Source organism: Dromiciops gliroides, chromosome 2 (assembly GCF_019393635.1).
Source record: "Dromiciops gliroides isolate mDroGli1 chromosome 2, mDroGli1.pri, whole genome shotgun sequence".
NCBI classification, from domain to species: domain Eukaryota; kingdom Metazoa; phylum Chordata; class Mammalia; order Microbiotheria; family Microbiotheriidae; genus Dromiciops; species Dromiciops gliroides.
In genome coordinates, this window is record NC_057862.1 from 441,132,105 (window position 1) to 441,153,107 (window position 21,003).

The 21,003-nt window shown below is 39.9% G+C and overlaps 1 protein-coding gene across 1 annotated transcript in view; it reads right to left on the bottom strand.

Moving 5' to 3' along the window:
• Nucleotides 1-21,003, bottom strand: part of NTSR1 (neurotensin receptor 1) — a 138,782-nt gene that overhangs the window by 32,679 nt on the left and 85,100 nt on the right. The window contains 1 exon segment of the mRNA XM_043984457.1: nt 1,777-1,978. Coding sequence (XP_043840392.1) covers nt 1,777-1,978 — 202 coding nt within the window.

Genomic DNA, 21,003 nt, shown 5'->3' on the forward strand with positions numbered 1-21,003 from the left:
TTGTTGTGAGGACCAAATGACATTATGTTTCTAAAGAGCTTAGCATAATGCATGGCACATAGTAGGTGCTCAATAAATGTTTATTCTCTTTCTCTTCTCCTGCAAGATCTAAATCTAAGTCCTATGATCCATTGGCAGAACAGGAACTAGAACTCAGGACTCCTAACTCTCAGGCTGGTGTTCTTTCCATTACAACACACTACACTAGCCTCATGAGTTATTCACAAAATGTTTCTATCCTTGAATAGTGCTGAAAAGAGCAAGATGTAAGGAATTTATAGCTGGGTGGTGCAGTGGATGGAGTGTTAGACTCTGAGTCAGAAAGACTTAAGCTCAAATCCAGCCTCAGATATTTACTAGCTGTGTGACCCTGGAGAAGTCACTTATCAGTTGTCTACCTCAGATTTTTCATCTGTCAAATGGGTATAATAACATTACCTACCTTTCAGGGTTATTGTGAGGATCAAATGAGATAATATCTGTAAAGCACTTTATAAACCTTAAAGCACCATATAAATGCTAGTTTTTATATGTAAATACACACATATATTTCTAGGTACTCATCCATTAATTCTGGTTATAAATCATCTTTCTAGTCTTACTTCATCTTACTCTGCTTCACATGATTTTGGTTCCAGTCAAAGGCCTTCTCCTTTTCCTCATACACAACATTCCACATACCTCCCTTGTGCCTCTTATACAATGGTGCCCTCTCTTCTCATTTCTGCCTTGTAGAATCCTTAGTTTTCTTCAATGTGTAGCTTAGGTATCCTCTCCATAGGACACTTTTCTTTTCTTTCCTCCTTCCTTCCTTCCTTCCTTCCTTCCTTCCTTCCTTCCTTCCTTCCTTCCTTCCTTCCTTCCTTCCTTCCTTCCTTCCTTCCTTCCTTCCTTCCTTCCTTCCTTCCTTCCTTCCTTCCTTCCTTCCTTCCTTCCTTCCTTTCTTTCTTTTTTTTTGGTGAGGCAATTGGGGTTAAGTGACTTGCCCAGGGTCACATAGCTAGTAAGTGTTAAGTGTCTGAGGCCGGTCCTCCTGAAGGAGGACCTCAGGTCCTCCAGAATCCAGGGCTGGTGCTCTATCTACTGCGCCACCTAACACCCCAGGACACCTTTCTTTTCTTTTCTTTTCTTTTCTTTTCTTTTCTTTTCTTTTCTTTTCTTTTCTTTTCTTTTCTTTTCTTTTCTTTTCTTTTCTTTTCTTTTCTTTTCTTTTCTTTTCTTTTCTTTTCGTGAGGCAATTGGGATTAAGTGACTTGCCTAGGGTCACACAACTAGTAAGTGTTAAGTGTCTGAGGCCAGATTTGAACTCAGGTACTCCTGACTCCAGGGCCAGTGCTCTATCCACTGTGCCACCTAGCTGCCCCTGGGACACCTTTCTTAACCCTAACATCCTCTCTCCATTAAAATTATTTTCAATGACTTTGTAATTACTTTTTTATTTATATGTTTTATCCCACCCCCCCTCCCCCAGTAGACTGTAAATTCCTTGAGGGTAGGGACCATCTTTTTTCTCTTTGTATTCCCAGCATCTAGCACAGCTCTTATTGGAAAGAACTTAAAAATATTTGTTCAATGGAATATAATTGATTACAGGTTATTAAAGTCTTTGGCAAACTTTGTTTAGTTTCACATCCCTTTTTTACTGGGTTGCAGAGGAAATGAGTTATCCTTTTGGTAAGTTCTGAAGGAACACCTCTCCCCAAATGCTACCTGGATTCTTTTACCGGTTCTCACCCCATACTATTCTGCCTCCTCTGAGGGCAGATGTATACTTACGCAACACTCGAACTCCATGTTTTAAAGCTTGAACACGGCTGGGTTCTATGGACATGCTGAGCATGGTCTGTTGCCCTCCAATTGTGCAGACCTGGTTCTGCTGGGCTGCCTGGTGGAACATGATGGTAAGCTGGTCAGCGATGATGGTATTCAGGACTGAAATGACCACCATTGGGAAAAGGAAGGAGATGAACGCATTGACCTGTCAATGGAAAAAAAGAGTGGAATCATTTTACTTTATTTAATCCTCTTGTACAAAGTTTTCATTACTTTATACCATGTCTATTGCTAAAGCTTTCCTAGTGATTTCCCTACTTTCAGCTTCTCTCCCTTCCAATCTATCTTATAGAGGTTGCCAGGGTTGTTTGTTTTGTTTTGTTTTGTTTTTTGGAAGCGAGCCTATATTCTGGACTTTTTATTTCACCAATTCAGGAAACTCCTGGTATGAAAACTCTTTACTGAAGGTGCTCATATCTTCAACTCATTTGTTATGAAAAGCATAGAGAGCTACTTGGGGGCATTGAGAAATTAAGTGATTTGCCAGTGGTCACACAGCTAATAAATAGCAGAGTCAGGATTTGAACTCAGCTCTTCCTGACTCCAAAGCCAGTTCTCTGTCCCCTATGAATAGCTACAGCTGCCAGATGAATCATTCTAAAACATATATTTCTTTTTTGCATGTATATTCTTTTTCTTCTCTCTCTCTCTCTCTCTCTCACTCTCTCTCTCTCTCTCTCTCTCTCTCTCTCTCTCTCTCTCTGGTGGGGCAATGAGGGTTAAGTGAGTTGACCAGGGTCACACAGCTAGTAAGTGTCAAGTGTCTGAGGCTGCATTTGAACTCAGGTCCTCCTGAATCCAGGGCCAGTGCTTTATCCACTGCACCACCTAGCTGCTCCCCCCTAAAACACATTTCATCTCTGATGCATATAACTTGTTTGACCCTGGTCAAATCACTTAACCTTTGTCAACCTCAATTTCCTTATCTGCAAAATGCATGATTTGAAATAGATGAGCTTTGAGGTCTCTTCCAGCTCTCTAGATATGATTCCATGATCTTTCCCTATTGAAAAATCTTGAGTGAATCTTCTTCCCTGTCTGTAGATTAAGGTCTAGATTCCTTAGCCTGGAAGTCAGAGACCTACAAATTTGTCCCCAGAATCCCCTTTTCATCTCCCACACAGCTGCAGCATAAATTATAATATAAAGGCCATCCCAGCCATATTGGTCTTATTATCCATCGAATGAACTAATGTACTTACTTCTACTTCTTTGTCCATGCCATTCTCTATTATCCCTTGATCTCTCTAAATCTGATATGACTTTTTTATATGACTTTCGAAATCCAGCTCATGTTCCACTTTCTCTGTGGATCCCTTCCTGATCATTGCATTCTACACTACTCTCTCTTTTCCTCCTCTCATCTCTTAGAGTACTTCACTGTTTAATTTGGGATGTGGCATCTGCTACCATGGGGTTGTTAATCCATTTTTCTCTATTTTTCTCCAGTGAATGCATATTTTCTCAACAATTCTCCTACCTCTGCAGAGGTTTGCACTGGCCTGGGCACAGGATGGGATTAAATAATTCATTGAATGAATGAATTTAGGAAAGAAAAAAAAGTAAGATTGCTATTCACAGATACTAAAAGAAGTATCATTAATAAAATTACCATTCTCTCCTAAACCTCCCACACAGCTAGTCCTCAATAAATATTAACATAATTTCCTCCAGGCAGGTGGATAATGGCTTCAAGTGGCTTTATAACTTTTCTTTGATTTTTTAAAAATACTTTTTTCTTCCTAAAATATTTTGACATTTCTTATTTCCAAGTACATATGGCTTGCAATCTCATGACAGGGGAAAAAATAAGTTGCTAAATTTTTGTCTCTTCTGAGTTGCTTTTAACATGTATTTTGAATTTCAGATCTAAATGCTTCTTGCTATATTAGGAGAAGATATCTGAAGCCATGGAGTCTGTGGCTTGGATTTTAGGCTTATAAAATTCACTTTGAGAAGATTTGTACCTATGCAATTTTTCCTGAATCTAAACTCAGACAAGAGCTTATTTCTATCTACTGTTACCCTTGTCCCAACTTAGTAACATCACATTGAATGTGGGAGAAAACAAGAGCTTCCACCTCCTGGAAATGGTTTTCCTTGGACTCACATTCGCTTATAAAGATTATGTCTTGAAGTAAAATGGGGAGGATAAATGTAGAATTATTCAGATTTACACCAATTCTTTCTAACTTGCCTCCTCAGAGGCTCCAATAGGAGGGAACAAGACCTGTTACCAAGTTTGCCATTTTAATTATTTTGATGGATTACAAGGCCAATGTGAGCTGACAGTGTAGCATGATAAGCACTTGGAAAATAGAGTCAGTATTTGAAATGGTCTCAACATGCTAAAATGATGGCCCAAATCTAGTAAGATGAGATTTAAAGCAGATAAATGTAAACTCCTATACTTAGGTTCCAAATTATCAGCTACATGAGTACAGGATGGGAAAAGAATGACTAGATAATGGTTCATGAAAAAAAAAAAGATCTGAAGGCTTGTTGCAATATAATTCAACCGTGCAATATGATGGCCCCCAAAGCTAATTTTAAAGGAAGCAAGGTATCTGGAACCACAAAGTTATACTTTTACCATAAAATACTCAGGTCCAATGATACCTGCAATTATAAGCTGTTCTAGATGTCACATTTGAGGAAGGGCAATGAGAACCTAAGCCAGAGGAAAGTGACCAAAATTTTGAGGACTCTTAAAGTCATAGCACATGTTTGAAGGACCTGGGATTGTTTAGCCGGAGGAAAAAAAAATGGAAAAATCAGTTAATTCTTTTCTTTTCTTTTCTTTTTTTTTTGAGGCAATAAGGGTTAAGTAACTTGCCCAGGGTCACACAGCTAGTAAGTGTCTGGGGCTCAGGCCTTCCTTGATTCCAGGGCTGGTGCTCTATTCATTGAACCATCCAGCTGCCCTTCTCTCTGTTTTTTGTTTTGTTTTGTTTTGTTTTGTTTTGCTTTGTTTTGTTTTTGCTGGGCAATGAGGGTTTAAGTGACTTGCCCAGGGTCACCAGCTAGTAAATGTCAAGTGTCTGAGGCTGGATTTGAACTCAGGTCCCCCTGAATCCAAGGCTGGTGCTTTCTCCACTGCACCACCTAGCACCCCCCCCCCAAAGCATTTCTTAAGCACTTACTATGCACCAGACACTTTGCTTAGAAGAGAAGACTTCAACTGGTGTGAGTGTGGATATGATAGTTGCTTATAAGTATTTGAAATGTTGGGCAGCTAGGTGCCACAGTGGACAGAGCACTTGACCTAGGATCAGGAAGACCTGAGTTCAAATCCGGCCTCAGACATTTAATAGCCGTGTGATCCTGGGCAAGTCGCTTAATTCTGTTTGCCTCAGTTTCCTCATCTATAAAATGAGTTGGAAAAGAAAATGGCAAACCGCTCCAGTATCTTTGCCAAGGAAATCCTGAATGGGGTCATGAAGAGTCAGACATGTCTGAAATGACTAAACAACAACAACTTCAAATGTCGCTATACCAATGATGACAAAATATAGAAATAGTAAATATTGTAGAGGTTGTGGGAAGAAAGCCACACTAATCTACTAACATTCTTGGTAGAATTGTGAATTGGTTCAACTATTCTGGAAAACAATTTGGAATTATTTGAAACCCAGAAATTCCACTTCTGGACATAAAGCTCAAAGAAGTTAAAGACAAAAAGAAAATTCTCATGTGAACCAAATGAACCATAGCAGCACTTATGCAGTAGGAAAGAACTGGGCTAGAAGGAATTGAGAGAAACATGGAAGATTTGTATAAACTGATATAGACTGAAGTAATTAGAACCAGAAAAACAATAGGTTCGATGATTACAAAAATGTAAATGAAAGGAATAAAAAAATGAAACTAAACACTATCTAATTAGATCAATATTAGATCTAGAGAAGAGATGAGGAGATAAATGCACCTCCCTTCTTTCACTGAAGAGGTAGAGGACTCTAGTGGTGGAATGGTACATATATATCATATGCAAGGGATGTTCAGTTTCACATGTTTGTCCCTCCCCCCCACCCCAGCCCCAATTACAAGGGAAGGCTCATGGTACAGTGGGGTAGTAGTTATGTGTTTGTATGTGTGAAATATACCCATAAATGACTGTGATGTAAAAACAAAAGCAAGAAATAAAACTATAAAGAAACGCTATCATCCTAAAGAAAAAAGTAATGAATGCCTGTGAAAAATGAAGTAGTTTAAAAATGTCTCTAATTTTTGCTAACAAAATAATATACACATCAAAGAATAAATACATCATCACTACAGGAAAGTACAGTGAAAAGAATGTGCCTTACACTGGATTTGGAGTTAGAGGATCTGGGTTCAAATCTTGCCTCTAAAACCTTTTTGTGGTCTTGGTCAAATCTTCACCTGTTTTGGATTTTTGGCTGGGGTGGTAGGCAGCCAGGTGGATAGAGCACTGGGCTTGAAGTCAGGAAGACTCATCTTTGTGAGTTCAAAAATGGTCTCAGGTACTTACTAGATGTGTGACCCTGGGCAAGTCACTTAACCCTGTTTACCTCAATTTTCTCATCAGTAAAATGAACTGGAGAAGGAAATGGCAAATCATTTCAGTATATTGGCTAAGAAAACCCCAAATGGGGTCACAAAGTGTCAGACATGACTGAAACAATTGAAGAGCAACTTCCTCCTTTGTAAAACGAAGGGTCAAGGGGCAGCTAGGTGGCGCAGTGGATAGAGCACCAGCCCTGGGTTCAGGAGGACCTGAGTTCAAATCCGGCCTCAGACACTTAACACTTACTAGCTGTGTGACTCTGGGCAAGTCACTTAACCCCAATTGCCTCACCAAAAAAAAAAAAAAAAAGAAAGAAAAAAAAATGAAGGGTCTTGAGTAGGTGATTTCAGGTATGGATCATGTGAAATCTATGAAATATATGGAAGGTCTAGACTTAATTTTGCTTAGTCACAGAGGGTAGAACTAGGAATCTTAGGTGGACATTGAAAGGACACAGGGGCCACTAGGTGGCACAGTAGATAAAGCACTGGCCCTGGATTCAGGAAGACCTGAGTTCAAATTTGACCTCAGACACTTGACACTTTCTAGCTGTGTGACCCTGGACAAGTCACTTAACCTTCACTGTCCCACTCCTGCCAAAAAAAAAAAAAAGAAAAAAAGAGAAAGACACCGATTTTAGTTCAGCCTAGGGAGTTATTTCTAATGAGCTGTCCAAGAATGGAAGAGTCTCCCTTGGAAAGTTGCCTGATCTAGGAGATTTTCAAATGAAAGCTGTATGATAACTTATCAGGGATATTGAAGAGAGGGCTCTGGCTTAGCAGTAGTAGTTTTACCGGATGATCTCTAAATTCTCCTCCAATGGTGCCATACCCTAATCTTAGGAAGAAATGAAACAGCCCAACAAATACTATTCTGAGTGGTCTTAAGTGAATCTTTGTCTCACATGTGCCTATTCTTTGGAATGGCAACTCCTTGAAGGCAGGGTTTATATTTTGTAAAGCCCCATGTATTCCCTAATAAAATCTTCTGAAATGGGGGAAGCTAGGTGGTGCAGTGAATAAAGCACTGGCCCTGGATTCAGGAGTACCTGAGTTCAAATCGAGCCTCAGACACTTGACACTTACTAGCTGCGTGACCCTGGGCAAGTCGCTTAACCCTCATAGCCCCGCAAAAACCAAACAAAAAATAATAAAAAAATCTTCTGAAATGGTGGGTAATTACAGCTGTTTTAAGTCTCTAACAAAGGTGTAGGACCATTTCTTTAATATGGATTGCAATAATTAGAAATTTGGGCTCAATAGCTAGGTTTATTTTTAAATGGCTAAAAATCACTTTCTAAGTGAATCAATGGCACAAATTGACAAACAAAAAGAATGTTTTAAATTCAGAAAACACAGTGGTTTTCAATACTTTAGAAGCACCCATTTACATACATTCATGAAGCCTTGTCTAATCTTCTCCCCTCCCAATCCCTTTTTTCTCCCTTAGTTATGTCCTATCTCACAATTTTGCTTCTTTCTATTCACAGGCTCTGCTCAGTCATTTATTCAATAATTGATAAGGTATTGCAAACCTTTTCTATCTATTCAATAAAGCAGGTGCCCCAAGAACTTACCTTGGGCAACAAAACAAAACTCTGTGTCTTGGTGTTTGAAAGCAAAACGACTTGATTTCTTTAAAAAGAATGTGCAATTCAGACCACTTCTTCACTTGGACTTTCCTTGCAATAGTTCAAATTAGCTAGTGCTAGCATTAGCATGTTCCTTATTCTCATTGAAGGAACATATTTAGAAGGGCACATTTTTTTTTTGGCAGGGTAATGAGGGTTAAGTGACTTGCCCAGGGTCATGCAGCTAGTCAAGTGTCTGAGGCCGGCTTTGAACTCAGGTCTTCCTGAATGCAGGACTGGTGCTTTATTCACTGCACCACCTAGCTGCCCCAGAAGGGCACATTTTGATGCAGGAGCTTCCAGCCCCAGAATGACCTTGGGTAGGTGTGATTTATTTTCTTCTCCTTACAGTCCTTGCCCTCATCAGGATGATAAACTGTTGCTTTAGAGCTAAGAGACAATTGAATAATGAATTGAGATCTCTGCAGGACCTTATCTCCTTTACTGCACCCCTCCTTCTGTGTGACAGCTCTAGTTTCAGAGGGCTTCCTGCAGGTCTCTGAGGCTGGGGGACCCAGGAGAAGGGATGGATGGACTGTTCAATGAATGCCTAGAACCAATTTTCCCTGGAGATCAGGGGCTAATGCAGGACCCCATGTCATGACACAATGGTTGATGATGTCGGCAGCCCTGTGATACAAAATCAACTCCATATGAGTCACCATAGCCAGAGTGTAATTTAAACAGAGCTAATGTATCCAACACACATTTTAAATGTCAAAACATTTAAAATACCATTCCTCACCAGCCACCAAAGCAGCCGAAATTGCTGCCTCTGGAGACAAACAAAAGGATTAGAGTCACCCAGGGCTACAGTATTTTTCTTTTGAAATCTGTTGGGGCTAGAGCCTGAGGCCTGTGTCTATGGCCATGGATGTGGTACCTGCAACTACTGGGGAGAGAGTGGTGGTGGTCTAAGATGGGGTTCTTCCACAGGATGAACAGTCATCTTCTGCTAAGTAGGAAGTCAAAATGAGCAGCGCAGGTTCAAACCTGAGCATCATGGAATTTAGAGGTAGGAAAACTTTAGAAATCACCTATTTTAAACACCTCACTTTTACAGAGGAGAAAACTGAGGCCAAGAAAGGGAAAGTAACTTGGGCAGCACATGGCAGCTAGAGGGCAAAGTGGATAGGACACTGGGCCTGGAGTCAGTAAGACTCATCTTCCTGAGCTCAAACACTTCCTAGCTGTGTGACCCTGGGCAAATCACTTAATTCTGTTTGCTTCAGTTTCCTCATCTATAAAATGATCTGGAGAAGGAAATGGCAAACCACTCCAGTGTCTTGAGATCAGGAAGAATAGGACATGCCTGAAAATGACTAAACAACAAATAAATGGTACAACCCTGTGTTGAAAGTAAAATTCTCTGACCTGGGGCAGCTAGGTGGAGCAATGGATAGAGCACTGGCCCTGGATTCAGGAGGACCTGAGTTCAAATCTGGCTTCAGACACTTGACAGTTACTAGCTGTGTGATCCTGGGCAAGTCATTTAATCCTCATTGCCCTGCCCCCCCCCAAAATTTCTCTGACCAAATTTAGGGCTTTTTTGGCTATACCATGATGTCTCAAAAAGGATGATGTTTTAGGTGATATACAGCATGGGAACTGACTTTCCTCTGTTCTGTCTTATTCTCATACTCTAATGGGAAAGAGGACTTGATTTGAAGTCACAGGACTTAGGCTTGACTCTTAACTCCTGTGTGATCCTGGTGAAATCACTTAACTCTGATGAACCTCACTCAACTTACTCATCTGTAATATGGGGATAAAAACACATGCATTTCTTCCTTCACTGTGTTATTGTAAGGAATACTTACTTCTCCATCCCCCTGCACAGTGGCTTCCTTGGAGCCTGGAGCCTCTCCTCCCTCAACTAAAAGTTGATTATAGTGTATACTTGATGATATTTGCTGAGGCTCATTTTGTGAAGCTCGCTCTGGAGGCCAAAGCTATTGGTGGTGACTCTGAAATCCAAGATAATGATACCTTGCTCTTCTGTAACCCAGGGTTCAACTCCATTTATGTTTACCCTCTTCCCCAAGTTTTTCTCTCTTCTATTTCTCTGAAGAGAATCTGGAACCAAGTGAGTCTTCTCTCAAGGTGTTGGCATAGCACTTTTGAATTTTGCAAAGGACATTAGTACATTATATTATTTGACCTTAACAGCATCTCTATTGGTAGGCACAACAGGTATAGTCATTCCCATTTCCTGGATGAAGAAACCAAGGTTTAGGTGAGTTCAGTGGTTTGGCCTGGGTCAGACAGTTGTGAATGTCAGAAGCCAGATTCTTTCCCAGGTCTCTCTTTCTACTATGTACTAAACTGCTGCTTATAATTCTAAGACTTTTTGAGATCTATGTTTCCTTTTCTTGTCTACCATACATGGCATGGTATATGGCTGGGCACACAGAAGATGCTCAAAATTCCTTATTGTTGGATTGATACTTTGAGTCCCTATTGTTTTTCTCAAATTATTCAGTATAAAAAGCTATCTAAAGTCAACAATTTTCCTTGCCCCTAATTTGGATTACTGTGCGCTCCTCCCTCTCCCACCTTATCCCAATAATTTCTTGCCTAGTGAGTTCCACTTTTTGTCAAATGGTCCAATCCAACCACCATTGTTGTTGTTGTTGAGTTGTGTCCAACCCTTCATGACCCCATTGGAAAAGACACTCATGTGGTCCATATAGTGACCCTTCACTACATAAAGAAAGCTCTCCTGTTTCTCCCAAATCCTTCCATCTCAAGACTAAACATTCTTATCCTCCCAGCATCCCTCCTCTGCATGTGTATTAGTTTGTCAATGGTATTCCTATAATGTAGTTCCCCAGATCTTTCTCTGTCTCTGTCTCTCCCCTCCTTCCCCCCTCTCAATCCCTCTCTCTCTCTCTCTCTCTCTCTCTCTCTCTCTCTCTCTCTTATCCTTCTCCTTTTCTTTTTCTTTTTGTCATAACATTATGTATTAGTCACATATTGTCTTTACCTGATGGCTTTCTATTTCTCCATAGGAATAAAATTCATGACATCTAGTATCTGTGCACAAATGTCCAAAGTTTAGGCAACTAGCAAGAAGAATGGCAGTGACAGGGAAGTGAGGAGGCAAGGGCCTCTGGAGGCAATATGAAGACTAACAACAGCATGGTTTATGGGCCCCAAATGGGTAATTAGGTCATATGACATTCGATCAGAGGAGCATGGATAGCCTTTAGTCATGAGGATCTAGAATTAGGATGTAGGTAGTACCACAGTGGGGTGTTAACAATAGTTCTTTAGTTGTTTGATTGGCTAAAAACATTAAATTCTTCTTTTGGCGACATGATTAATACAGATTGTAGCACCACACCATTTCTTGACACTGCCCCCCCCCCAAGGAGTTATAGGTGAATGTCTGTCTGTATAATGGGAAGAACTCATTCATATTTTCTGATTCAAGCACCACTGTGGGGTGTGACAGTGTCTGAAAAGACAAACCCTTTCTCCCTGCATCCTAAAGAAGGGAAGAGTGAACAATGGGATTGGGAGGGGGTGGAAGTCTTTGTAAGCATGACCAAGAGATGGTGAGAAGCTAAGAGAGCAATGACCTCTCATGGCCACTGCTTTCACTACTGCTGAGACTGCTGTGGGCAACTGTGACTGTACAAATCTGCAAATACCAAGACAAAAAGAAAAAAGACCACATAGCCGAATGATTTAGGACCACCTGGAGCCACTGAAGAATGGAGACACCTATCTCTGTTACTGAAAACAATGGTAAAATTTCCACTTTCTTATCTTTTACCATACTTTTGCCCTTAACAATGAGCCTATATCACATTCTGCATTCTACATTTGGCATGCATTTTCAAAAGAAACTGTTTTTCTTAAGATATAGTTCATTGTCTGCATGTGTCCTTAGGCAGGTTAATTTCTTCTTTTTTATGTATAAGGTATTTTATTTTTTCCATTACATGTAAAGATAGTTCTCAACTGTTGTTTATACAAGCTTTACAGTTTCAGATTTTCTCCCTCCCTCCCCTCCCTCCCCCCTCCCCTGGACAGCAGGTAATCTGATATAGGTTATATCTATATATCTACATATATCTACACATATCTATATATATCTATCTATATATAGATATACATGGATATACATATACATATATATATACACACATATATATATATACATAATAACATTAATCCTATTTCTGCATTAATCCTGTTACAAGAGAAAAAATCAGAGCAGTGATGCAAAACCTCAAAATAGAAAAAAAACACAACAGCACCCAAAACAAAAGAAATAGTATGGTTCAATCAGCATCTATACTCCACAGTTCTTTTTTTTTTTTCTTGGATTTGGAGATCCTCTTCTATCATGAGTTCCCTGGAACTCTTCTGTACCATTGCATTGGTGAGAAGAATATAGTCCATCACAGTAGGTCAACACTCAATGTTGATGATACTGTGTACAATGTTCTTCTGGTTCTGCTCATCTCACTCATCATCAGCTCACGTAAGACCCTCCAGGTTTCTCTGAACTCCTCCTGCTCATCATTTCTTACAGCATAATAGTATTCCATTGTATTCATATACCACAACTTGTCCAGCCATTCCCCAATTGATGGGCACCCCCTCAACTTCCAATTCCTTGCTACCACATAAAGAGCAGCTATAAATATTTTTGTACATGTGGGTCCCTTTCTCCCTTCCATGATTTCTTTGGGCAAAAGACCTAAAAGTGGAATTGCTGGGTCAAAGGGTATGCACAGCTTTATCGCCCCTTGAGCATAATTCCAAATTGCTCTCCAGAATGGTTGGATCAGTTCACGGCTCCACCAACAATGCATTAGTGTTCCAATTTTCCCACAGCTTCTCCAACATTTATTATCTTCCTTTTTTGTCATTTTAGCCAATCTGATAGGTGTCAGGTGGTACCTCAGAGTTGTTTTAATTTGCATCTCTCTAATCATTAGAGATTTAGAGCATTTTTTCATATGGGAATAGATAGCTTTGGTTTCTTCATCAGAAAACTGCCTGTTCATATCCTTTGACCATTTCTCAATAGGGGAATGACTTGGATTCTTATAAATTTGATTTAATTCCCTATATATTTTAGAGATGAGGCCTTTATCAGAAATACTGGCCTCAAAAATTGTTTCCCAGCTTTCTGCCTCCCTTCCAATTTTGGATGCATTGCTTCTGTTTGTACAAAAATTTTTTTATTTAATATAATCAAAATCATCCATTTTGCATTTTATAATATACTCTATCTCATGTTTGGTCAAAAACTGTTTTCCTTTCCAAAGATCTGATAGGTACACTATTCCTTTCTCTCCTAATTTACCTATGGTATCACCTCTTATGTCTAAATCATGTATCCATTTTGACCTTATTTTAGTATAAGGTGTAAGATGTTGGTCTATGCCTAATTTCTGCCATACTATCTTCCAGTTTTCCCAGCAGTTTTTGTCAAATACTGAGTTCCTATCCCAGAAGCTAGAGTCTTTGGGTTTATCAAACCCTACATTACTAGTGTCATTTACTACTGCATTTCCTGATCCTAGCCTATTCCATTGATCTACCACTCTATTTTTTAGCCAGTACCAGATAGTTTTGATGACTGCCGCTTTATAGTAAAGCTCCAGGTTTGGTATCGCTAACCCACCTTCCTGTGAATTTTTTTTCATTATTTCCCTGGATATTCTTGATTTTTTGTTTTTCCAGATGAATTTTGTTATTATTTTTTCTAGCTGTATAAAATAATTTTAGGTAGTCAGATTGGTATGGCACTGAATAAGTAAATTAATTTAGGCAGCATTGTCATTTTTACTATATTAGCTCTGCCTATCCATGAGCAATTGATATCTTTCCAAGGCAGGTTAATTTCAGGGAGAGATGCAGCCATTGCTCAGGGACACAGAAAGAAAGAGGATGATTCTTTTTCTAATTGCTAGAATGACCAATTGGGGGCTCAAAATGAGCCAAAGAAGTTTTATTGATTCAGATAGTATACCTTCCCCAAACCAGGGGAAAGAATAAGTAAAATTTATCTGTTTTCTAATCCCCAGAATACAGAAAGAAATAATAAGCTTGGTGAAGTTTTGCAGGTGAGGTGTCAACTCAGGCATTTTTTGTTAATTGCCTAATTGACTCTATGTCGTCACATCTTGCCCTGTATTTAGGACCAGTGTGCACCTGGCTCAGAATAATTTACAGAGGTAAAATTTACCACTGGTTTGGTTGATGCATTCCATGACTAGAATATATCTCTGGATAGATAAGGCTCAAAAGAAACAGGATAGGTAAAAGATGGTGGGGAGGTAGAAGTGCATATTAAAAAGGCACATTTATATGAGAAAATCCAGAAACCAGAGGAAGGAAGCATGATGAAGAAGACTTGGTTGAAAATAGAAAAAGAAAAGTAATTTTTTTGTGTGTGAGGCAATTGGGGTTAAGCGATGGCCACACAACTAGTAAGTGTCACTTGTCTAAGGTCAGATTTGAACTCAGGTGCTCCTGACTCCAGGGCCAGTGTTCTATCCACTGCACCACCTAGCTGCTCCAGAAGTAATCTTATTATTGGCATATACTATAGACTATCTGGACAGAAAGAGGAAATAGATGAGGAGTTTGGAAAACAGATCTTGTGATCTGGAGTAGAAACATGATGTAGTAGTGATGAGAGATTTCAATTATTCAGACATCTGCTGGAGCTCTTTATTTGCCCAAAGCAAATCAATTCAAACCTTAATATCTTGATTATTATTTGATCTTTCTAAATGTGAAGAAACCAGCAAGGGAAAATTCTATTCTGGATTCCGTTCACACTAACAAGGAAGAGCTGGTTGCTGAGTTTGAAATGGGGGAACCCTATGGAGTTAGATTTTGTGATAGTGAAAGAGAGAAAAGCTGGGGATAATCTGACATGAAATCTTGATTTTAGGGGGACAGATTTTATTTTATTTTACAGGGTAATGAGGGTTAAGTGACTTGCCCAGGGTCACACAGCTAGTAAGTGTCAAGTTTCTGAGGTTGGATTTGAACTCAGGTCCTCCTGAATGCAGGGCTGGTGCTTTATCCACTGTACCACCTAGCTGTCCCAGGGGGACAGATTTTAAAGGATTCACAAGTATAGGTAATCAAAGTGAGTTCAGGATGAATGGGAAGCTTTCAAGAATGAAATTCTAAAGACACAAAGGGAAAGAATTTTCATGAAGAAAACTGGAAATTATCTCAAAAGACAGTGTGATACCTAAAGAAATCTCCAACCAATGAAGACATTTTAAAAAAGATAAACACAGAAAGTAGAAATAAGGCTACGTAATAATGGAGTATGAATACAAAGATGTGATATGACATTAAAGTCAGAATGATAATAAAAGCTCTCATTTATATAGTACTTATGGTGTGCAAGGTACTTTAAAAATATTTAATTTGATCTTCATAACCACCCTGGAAGGTAGGTGCTATTATTTCCCCCATTTTACAGATAAGGAAATTGAAGCAGGTGGAGGTGAAGTGACTTGTCCAGGTTTACCAAGCTAGCAAGCATCTGAGGCCAGATTTGGACTCAGGTCTTTGTAACTCCAAGTCTGATGCTTTATCAGCTGTGTCATCTAGAATGAGCTGAGGCTCCCAAGGGAAGCTAAGGACAACAAAAAGGGGTTTTAAACATTTTATTGGAGGAAAGAGGAAGAACAAAGAAGGAAGGGATAGGATTGCCATTTGAGGTGGAATGGATGATGATAACTGACAACAGAGAGAAGATAGCACCGCTCAATATTTTTTTTGTTACTCTTTTCTCTACCATGGCCAATGATTTCTAGACTAGGAAGGACACAACACAGTGGAAACAATAGTAAGAGGGTATCTAGATGTCCTGAGTAAATTCAAGTCTCCTAGTCCAGATGAATTCCATCTTCAGGTGCTGATAAAACTCCCCAATATGATTGTTAAGCAACTGTCATGGTACTTAGAAAAATTGGATACAAATCTTATAAGGATGGCTTGAAAGAATGGGGGATATTTAGCCTAGAGAAGACTGAGGATGGAGGACATGATAGTTTCTTTCAAACATTTGAAGGGTTGTGTCATGTGGAAGGGATATTATGTGTCTCTTTGGCTCCAAATGGTAGAAGTAGGACTAATGGGTTTGAAGTTGCAAAGAAGCAAATTTAGGTTTGTGGTTCAGTCTTTTCAGTCAGGTCTGATTCTCTGTGACCCCATTTGGGGTTTTCTTGTCAAAGAGACCAGAGTGGTTTGCTATTCCCTTCTCCAGCTCATTTGGGAGATGAGGAATCTCAGGCAAACAGGGTTAGGTGACTTGCCCAAGGTCACACAGCTACTAAGTGTCTAAGACGGGATTTGAACTGATTCCAGGCCCAGTGCTCTATCCATTGTGCCATGTAGCAGGATATCAGCAAAACCTTTAAATGAGTGCTATCCAAAAGTTGAATGAATTGTCTTAAGGGATACTGAGTACCCTTTTATTGGAGATATTTCAGCAGAGACTGGATGACTACTTGTGAGGTTTGTTGTAGTGATAGTTTCTTTCTTTTTTTGACAGTTCCTTTAAAAAATGCGTTAGATTTGTTGGCCTCTAAATTTCTGTGGTTCTGAACATGCTTTTCTGAGTCTGACCATGCTACTTTCCAATCTCTGGTTGTTTTCTTTATTTTCTTCTATGTACTTTTGTTTGGGAAATTTCTCTGGGAAGAAATACTCCTCTGTGGAGTTCTTCTGTGGAGGTTTTACATGTATTCAGTAATTACTAGAGCTGATTCACTGCTGGAATCACCTGATTTCCTTTGGGCTATAACTTCATATTTATTAGACCATTTTGTTGAAAGTATCTCCCTTCCTTTCTCTTTTTGCACGACTAAATTGTTCCCCAGAGCTGTTTGTTCAGAATTTTGCCTTTCTCACTGGGAAGAGAGGACATGAAAGAAAAATTGTTGCTCACAGAATCCAAATCAGTTAAATGAGTCAGTTGAATACAAATATTCAGGTCACAGGGAGTAAGGAAAAGCAAAAACACCCCCCCCCAATTACAGAATGCTAAAGCTTGAAGGAGTCTTAGAGAGTCTATGCTCTTCATTTTCACCATGGAGTAAGCTGAGGCCCAGAGAGGGAAAGTAAATAGTCTAATCTCAAACAGCATTGTAGCTGGGACCAAGACTCAGCTCATGACTTTCAGTCCATATTCTTCTCACTCTACATTACTGCCAGTGTTGGGGGGAGGGGAGAGGGGTGACTAAGACAATGCAATATGAGGAGAATGTATTTATTATTAATCTCTTATGACAGTCTATGGTAAGAAAAGAAGTCTCCAAGAGATATTTCAGGGAATTAGCCAAATTTTTGATTCTGAAGAATAAGCAGTGAAATTCAATTTATTCACCCAAGTAGATATATAGCGATTTCAAAAGGAGAGGGTTCTAAAAACATGGGGGAAAACTGAGAAGGACCCATAAGAGTCCAGATATAGACTGAGCCTTGAAGGAAGGTAAGAATTCCAAGACGTGGAGGTGAGGAGGGAGAACACTGCAGGCCTGAGGGACAGCCAGTGCAAGAGCAAGGAGGTGGGGATGTCATGTACAGGAAACAGCAACTATGATAGGCTTCTATTAGAATGTAAATTCCTTTTAAGTAAAGATGGTTTTGTTTATTGTATTTGGATCCCCAGCAAATAGCACAGCACCTGACACATAGCAGGTTAAGTGTTGTTAATATTGATTTTGTCTTAAAAGATTGGATAGGAAAGATAATAGAAGCAGGGAGACTATTTAGAGGGCAATTATAATGGTTCAGAGAAGAGGTAACCATGCCTGGAGAAGGGTGGTAGCTATATAAGTGACTAGAAGAGAATGCTGATGATGACAATGACTGTTAATGACACAAACAATAGCTAGCATTTATATAGCACTTGAAAGTTTGCAAGGTACTTTGCACATATGATTTCATTTGATCTTTACAACAAAGCATGTAAGGTAGATGATATTACTCAGAGAGGTCCAGTGACTTGTCCAGAGTCACAAAACTAAAAGGTATCTGAGGCAGGATTTGAATTCAGGTATTTTACTATGCTACCTAGTCCAACTATTTATTTATTTATCTATTTCTCTCTACCTATTTATTTATTTATTTAGTGGGGCAATGAGGGTTAAGTGACAGCTAGTAAGTGTCAAGTGTCTGAGACTGGATTTGAACTCAGGTCCTCCTGAATCCAGGGCTGGTGTTTTATCTACTGCAATACCTAGCTGCCTGACCTAGTCCAATCTTAATAGTTTTTTTATTTTTTCCAGTTACATGTAAATATAGTTTTTAATATTTGTTTTTATAAGATTTTGAGTTCCAAATTATTCTTGCTCCCTCTCTTCCCTCTTCTCCTCCTTCCTAATACAGAAAGAAATCTGATGTAGGTTATTTATGTACAATCACATTAAACATATTTCTTCATGAAACTGTGCTACCGAGTCAAAAAATGACTGCATAAGCTAGTGGGGAATGGTGGGGAGGGAGAGTAAAGAGTCAAGGATGATTTAAAGGTTGTAAACCTGGGTGACTGGAAGGATGGTGGTTTCTTCACAGAACTAGGGATGTTTGGGGGAGGCTTTACTTAGGACAATACCTATTTTAGACATGTTTGGTTTGTGATGTCTATAGGCAGTACAGCAAGTAGTTGAGAGTTTTGGCGAGAGAGGAGGGTTGGGTATATAGGTCTGGAAGTCATTTGCATAGAGAGGATAATTGAATCCATCCATAGGAGCTAATGTGAGATTGTAGAGAGAGAACAGAAAAACTGTAAAGAGAGGATAGGGCTGGGGACAGAGCCCTTAGAGACATTCAAAAGATATGAGGGGGGCAGCTAGGTGGCACAGTGGATAGAGCACTGGCCCTGGAGTCAGGAGTACCTGAGTTCAAATCCAGATTCAGACACTTAACACTAGCTGTGTGACCCTTGGCAAGTCACTTAACCCCAATTGCCTCACTAAAAAAATTAAAAAAACAAAAACAAAAGTTATGAGGAAAGTGACTATCCAGCAAAAGATATAGAAACAAGAAGGAGGAGAACCAGGAGAAAACAGTATGGTAGAGTCCCAGGGAGAAGATGATAATATAAAAAAAACTGCAGAGAAGTCCAGTAGGATGAGGGAGGAGAAAAGGACATTGGATTTAGCAGTTATGAGATATATTCCCTTACTGAAAGTTTGAATCTAGTGGTGCGAGTGGAAATCCGATTGTAAAGACTGGAGAAGTGAGTGGAAATTGAGGAAATAATGGTTACCAGTGTAGACAACCCCATCTAGCAGGTTGGCTATGAATAAGAGAAGAAAAAATGGATAACAACTTCAGGGAATCACAGAGTCAGGTCAAAGATTTTCCAAGGTGAGGGAAATTTGTGTTGGAGGTGGTGGGGAAGAAGCCAACTCACAGCCATCAAGATGCAGAATCTTGGAGTGGGGGCAGGAGGAAGGTCGGCAGAATGTCTGAGCCACACTGGACAGATGGTCGCCTGTCCTGAAGGGTATCTGTGCACACTCTCTCTTTGCTTTGACTTCGTCATGGAAACATACCCATGACCATCCTATAACTAACAGCCGGAAAGACTCTTCGAAAACAAGATTGTATAATGTGATCAACTTCCTTATATCTTAAAAATTATATTCTGGTGATGCTACTGTTTTGAAATGGCACACCACTAAGTACTTCTGGTTTCTTTACCAGCCATCTTGTTTTTGGGGGGCTTTTCAGACAAGTTGGCAGCCAGAATTTTTGGGCTCTTCTTACGTATAAGCAGGGTGAAATTGCCAATATTTTCTTTCTGCCTTTTTCTTGTAAGATATTCTGTGCTGTCAAGCTAAACTTCTCAAAGCTGCCCGCCTTCTGGGGGGCCTTCTTCTACCTCCCTTGGTGCTGCCAATACACTATGATCTAATTGGGCAATCAGCCAGATGACACTGAAGAGAGCCACAAAATGATTGCACCGCCTACACCAAGCAAAATGGTCTCTATCACTTCAAGTAGTCCTAGCTTCTTTGTCTTTTACTTGCCTAGGAGAAAAAGCATTCCATCTTTATCAACCTGCTGAACATTCAGAATCCAAGAGACTGTCCACTTGGCAGCAGATTTTAACCACTTATGTTTACCTTCCAACTCTCCTTGTTTGCAATTCAAAAATAATCTGGGTAGGGAGAAGATGGGCAAAAAGAAGCTGTGTTTGGGAACAGCAAAGCCCCAGACAATGATTCAGTGAAACGGTTTGTCTTGTAACGTTAAGGAAGCCGAGATTTCATTAGGATTGCAAATAGCTGGAAGCAGGTTTTTTGGCTCACCAAGGAACAATTTGGAGAGAGAGAAAGAGGCAGAGAGAGAGAGAGAGAGAGACAGAGAGAGAGACAGAGAGACAGAGAGACAGAGAGACAGAGAGAGAGAGGGAGACAGACAGAGAGAGACAGAGAGAGGCAGAGACAGATACAGATACAGAGAGATCCAAACATTTTCTAGGTTCGCAGTGGGGTCTCAGCTCTATTTGTGTTAGGGTCTGTTTCTGAAGGTGGGAGTTGCAAAGCTGGAAGACAGGGTATAGTGCAGTGGGAAGAGAATTGCAGCTGGAATCAGGAGTCCCTGCCTCCATCCCTGGCTTCTCTGCCTTTTCCCAGGTGATGACCTCCAGAAATGATTTCATTTCCCTGTACTTCAATTTCCTTATCTCTCTCTCTCCTTTTTTTTTTTTTTTTTTTTTTGGTGTGAGGCAATAGGGGCTAAGTGACTTGCCTAGGGTCACACAGTTAATAAGTGTTAAGTGGCTGAGGCTGGATTTGAACTCAGGTCCTCCTGAATCCAGGGCCACACCACCTAGCTGTCCCTCCTTCCTTAACTATTAAAGCTGGCTAATTACACTTGAGAGACAAAAAGTTTCAGGGGAATAGACAGCTCATCCTGGATTCAGGAAGATCTGGCTTCTAAGGCCAAGGCCTTTAAACTCTTAGTGCCTCAGGCAATTCTCTAAAACTAGAAATTGCAG